Source organism: Sorghum bicolor, chromosome 10, assembly GCF_000003195.3.
Source record: "Sorghum bicolor cultivar BTx623 chromosome 10, Sorghum_bicolor_NCBIv3, whole genome shotgun sequence".
NCBI classification, from domain to species: domain Eukaryota; kingdom Viridiplantae; phylum Streptophyta; class Magnoliopsida; order Poales; family Poaceae; genus Sorghum; species Sorghum bicolor.
The window spans coordinates 51107967-51112647 of NC_012879.2; the positions used below are offsets into that span (position 1 = coordinate 51107967).

The following is a 4681-nucleotide window of genomic DNA, read 5'->3' on the forward strand; positions in this document are numbered from 1 at the left end:
TCCACTCCGGGAACTCGACGTCTTTGATAGGACGGAGAATCCCGACCTTTACACGGGCGTCCAGGGCGGTCACGTTGCAGGGTGGCCACGCCTCAACGCCGGCCATGGCTTTAGATGGAGAAGAGCGTCTGCGCGGTGGAAATGGAGAAGATGGCGGCAGAAGAGGAGGCAGGGGCAGGAGCTTTCTTGCGCAGGAGCAGTAGGAAAGGAACCAAGTCCCCTGCGGCCGCTTTTATAGAAGGGGCGCGCCACGGCCACAACGCCTGCGCAGAAGACCAAGCGGGAAGGAGAACAACCGTCGCCCACTTCCCACCAGGTGAAAAATTCGAAGCACCAACTCCCTCTGATCCTCACGCCCGCCGCACGCGCGCATTAATTTCGCAGGCAAAACGTCCCATCCGGTCAGGGCACAACGGCACAGCCGTTTCGAGTCCCCACGCGCCGCGCCTCAAAAGGAGCGCCCTGAAAAGTTATGTCAGGGCGGTTCCTTCCAGGGCAAGCGGCGCTCGACCCCCCGCTGACCAAAGTCGCGGGGAGGTCTCCGTCGGGCACAGACTCCGTCTCGCCCGACCCCCTACTAACCCCGAGCAAAAATCGCAAGGTGGTTCTCGTCAGGCGCGAATTCCATCTCGCCCGACCCCGACACTGCAAACAAACCCAAAAAAGCCTTTTAGGGCTAAAAATCCCCAGGCCACGGCCACCTACGTTCTAGAGGTTGCAAGACTGACCTGCAAAATAGGTTCGAACAGTCGCCTCAGGATGACTGAGCGAGGGATGATTGAAGATGAGCACAATAGAGGCCAAGGTCCGAGCCCCATAGGGGGTCGGCGCATCTTTACCAGTCATATCCGAGACCCATGCGGGTGTCACGCGAGTGGGATCCCATCGAGGGAGGCACCAAGCCCTCGGAACCTAACGAACGGTTCCAACATCCACCGTGACTGCCCTCAGGTATTTTTGAGATGTGCCCATAAGGCCACTAGCCGACCCCTATCGAATGGGACTCGGACATCCACTTGGATCTACCCGCTTGCAGCTCCCGGGGAACGTCGATACTCGTCCATCGAGGGTAGTACGGCGCGACCCACCCCTCCTCCGAATGAAAGGATGAATGAGGGACGGAATTGCTAAGACGAGAAAGAACCTGACCGACCCTTATGGGGAAAGGGCTCGGGGGCTTCCTCGCATTAAGGGAACAGGCTCTACGTGTAAAGAGCCGCAACCTATCCCACAGATACTCCCGACCGTATCACTCAGGGGTAAAAGCCTTTGAAGGAATACACACCATTCCTCCAAAAGGCTCGGGGGCTACACCCGGCGGGTGCGCTCGCGCGCACCCTCCGGAGAAAAGTAAAAAAGTTCCCGGCCAACAATTGTCCCTTAGAAGAGAACCTTTGAAGAGGTGACCTCACCCCTTCAAAGGCTCGGGGGCACTGTTGGGTACCATGAAAAGGGATACCCAGATCAGAGCGATAAAAAATCACAAAAGGCAAAATAAGCCCCCCAGGATCACCAGGACGCGGGCCCCAGCCATCTACTTCCTCGATCTCGAGCTCAAAACACGGCATGCCCGACCCCCCAGGGCTCGGACGCAGACACCGTCTCGCCCGACCCCCACTGCCCTCGGGAGCAAGTTCTGTCTCGCCCGACCCCCTCAGGGCTCGGGCGTAAGTTCCGTCTCGCCTGATCCCATAGAGGCTCGGACGCAGAACACCGCCTCGCCCGATTCCCTCGGCCTCGGGCGTAAGTAACGTCTCGCCCGATCCCCTCCAGGGCTCGGGCGCCAAACAGATCAAGGCAAGGCTTCCGACGCACGGCGCCCGTACCCGCGACATGACAGACGCAGTAACTTCTGTGTCACAGCAGGGCATGGCGGCGACTATTCCAACCACCCTGGCCACTGTGGCCTTACCTCTTTCACTATGCAACCTTACCTCTTTCACTGTGGTGTACTGCCTCACAGTGAAAGAGGAATGGGGAAGGTTAATCAGCATCACTATTTGCTGTCTTCTCCCACTGTTAACAGGACAAGCAGCAGCATCACCGATCCGACCCCCACGACTCCCACAGGGCTCGGTGACCCTCCACAGGAGCAGCCATGCTGTCAGCCATGCCTCAAGGATGGGATGGGCAAGCTTCTACAGGGTCGGGACTGTTACTCTTCCACTCGGCAGAAGGAAATCTCTCATCACCATGTAAATCCCTGCCTCCCCTTAAGGCTATAAAAGGGGAGCCAGGGCTCACGACTAAGTTCAGAGAGTTCACGACACTCGCTCGCAGAATAGCAACCAGTACTCTATCCGCCACAAAGTCGAGACTTGGGACTTAGCCCTCTCTCGCAACCTGCTTGTACCCCCCACTACAAGCACTTTTGGGTGCAAGGCTATACAGACCCCCGATCTCACTGGACGTAGGGCATTCCAGGCCCAAACCAGTATAAACCCTCTGTGTCTCACTTGCATCACCATCCAGGCTTGGGTAGTTACGCAAACTTATACTCGTTTGTGTCCAGACCATGAGTCTAGACGCCGACAACCTGGAGAGCGCCAGCGGATGCGAAAAGCACGCCGGCGGCGGCCATGGCTTGCCTGGAGAGCGAGATAAGGAATTCAATCCGATTACGAGGACGACGAGGAACCTGCACATGGAGCTGGTGTTCGGCCGCAGCGTCGCGGAGGCGACGGTGGTAGCGCACGGGGACCTCGGGGAGCGCGGCACGCACGGCGTCCTGCTTAGTGTGGCCGCCGCGTTGCGGTACCTGCACGAGGAGGCCGGCGTCGTGCACGGGGACGTGAAGGGCCGCAACGTGCTCCTCGGTGGCCGCTGCGACGCCCATGACCAAGGCTGCGGCGAGGCTGGTCTCCGACGACGCCCTGCGGGCCGCGCGGGACGCCCACGTGGATGGCTCTGGAGGTCCGCGCGGCGGTGTGGCGACGCCGGCGTCAGACATCTGGGCCTGGGATGCACCGCGCTCGAGCTGCTCACAGGGAACCGCCCGTGGTCGGAGCTCGGCGGCGCCAGCGAGGTCGGCGAGCTGCTGCTCCTCGTCGGGTTTGGCAGAGGAGCCAAGGCACGCACGGGGTGAGGGGAAGCAGCGGAGGTGATTCCATCCGCACCGAGGAGTGCCGCAAGCCGTGTAAGTGCTGCAAGTGGCCGGGCCGTAGAAAAACGAAAGGAATGGCCGTTTCTCCAGAGCCAGGAGAGAGAAGGCTTTTTGCATCGGATGAGCCTGGCTCACAAGCAGGCTAGAAGTAGCAAACATGTGAGTTGCAGCTGAGGGGCGTAGCCGGGCTGTTGGGCCACCTCTACAAACGCACCCTAAATTAGCGAATAGTCAGCCATAGTTTATCATCACGCACGGTGGCTGGACCGACACGGGCGGATGCGGGACCGGGATGAGCCTAGGGAAACGGGAGCAGAGACGTGGGAGCGAAGGAGCCGAGTTTCCACCTCCTTGTTTACTTCCACCCAAAAACTTAAAATTTTTCAAGAATCTCCGTCACATCGAATCTTTAGACGCTTGCATGGATTATTAAATATAAACGAAAATAAAAACTAATTGCACAGTTTGGTCAGAATTGACGAGACGAATTTTTTGAGCCTAGTTAGTTTATAGTTAGACAATAATTAACACAAACAAACGAAAATACTACGGTGTCGCGAAATTTTTTTCTTTTCTTGTAAAACTAAAGAAGGCCCAGTTCCCACCGCAGTTTCCGGGAATCGAGCTGTGCCTGCTCACCGCGGTTTATTTCCCCCAATACCTCTGGACCGTCTTGTTCGTTTAGAGGAGCCAAAACTGCCGGTCATTCAACAGTTTTATTATTTCACAATATCAGCCAACAGTCAAGCATAAACAAAGCGACTAATTGCAACGCAGTTTCGAATTCGCTAGCGCGTGTATACCGCGTTGTGATGCACGCTGGAGCCTGCTTCCCGGAAGCAGCTCAGGAATCCGCAGCTTTGACGAATTAACCCCACCCACGCCCGGCAGCCTCACCGTCACCGCGTTGGCCGATTTGTTCTGCCGCCGGACGGCGACGCCCCCTCACCTGCTTCTTCGTCACCCAAGGAACACAGCATGCAATCCATGCATGATTAGTATTTGGACTATTCATGCGTAGTAACAAGGCCTTAGAGTTGATTGATAGCATGCGTAGTAATCCAGTGATGCGTATGCACAGGCTATATAACTGGGCCTTGTTTAGTTCCAATTTTTTTATACAAAATGAACATAGTGTTTTTTTTTATTTAACAAATATTGTCCAATCATTGACTAAATAGGCTCAAAAGATTCATCTTACGAATTATAGGTAAACTTTATAATTAATTATTTTTATCTATATTTAATACTCTATGTATGTGCCGCAAGATTTGATACGACGGAAAATCTAAAAAATTTTATAAATTTTTTTAAAATTAAACCAGACAAAGCCAGACCCTAATCTTTCTAGACGATGGCCGGTGGAGCATCGATGATCCCTCCACTCCCCAGTAAACTGAGCTTGCTTACTCTCGAAGCATGTATAGGTATCTTTTTGTTCGCCTCTCCTGTTCTAGGCGCGGCCAGGCAGCCATGGGCAGCCACCATGTCCAAGAGACGCGGAATCACCTACGGAGAAAGCGCGTAATTGATAGGTTTGGCGTGTGAGCTCAGTTGATCAGCTGGGAGGTTTTGAAT

The 4681-nt window shown here is 55.3% G+C and overlaps 1 protein-coding gene across 1 annotated transcript; it reads left to right on the plus strand.

Moving 5' to 3' along the window:
• On the plus strand, positions 2516-3085 carry LOC8079313. The gene has a single exon (XM_002437152.2). It carries the CDS (start codon positions 2516-2518, stop codon positions 3083-3085), a length of 570 nt encoding a protein of 189 aa, XP_002437197.2.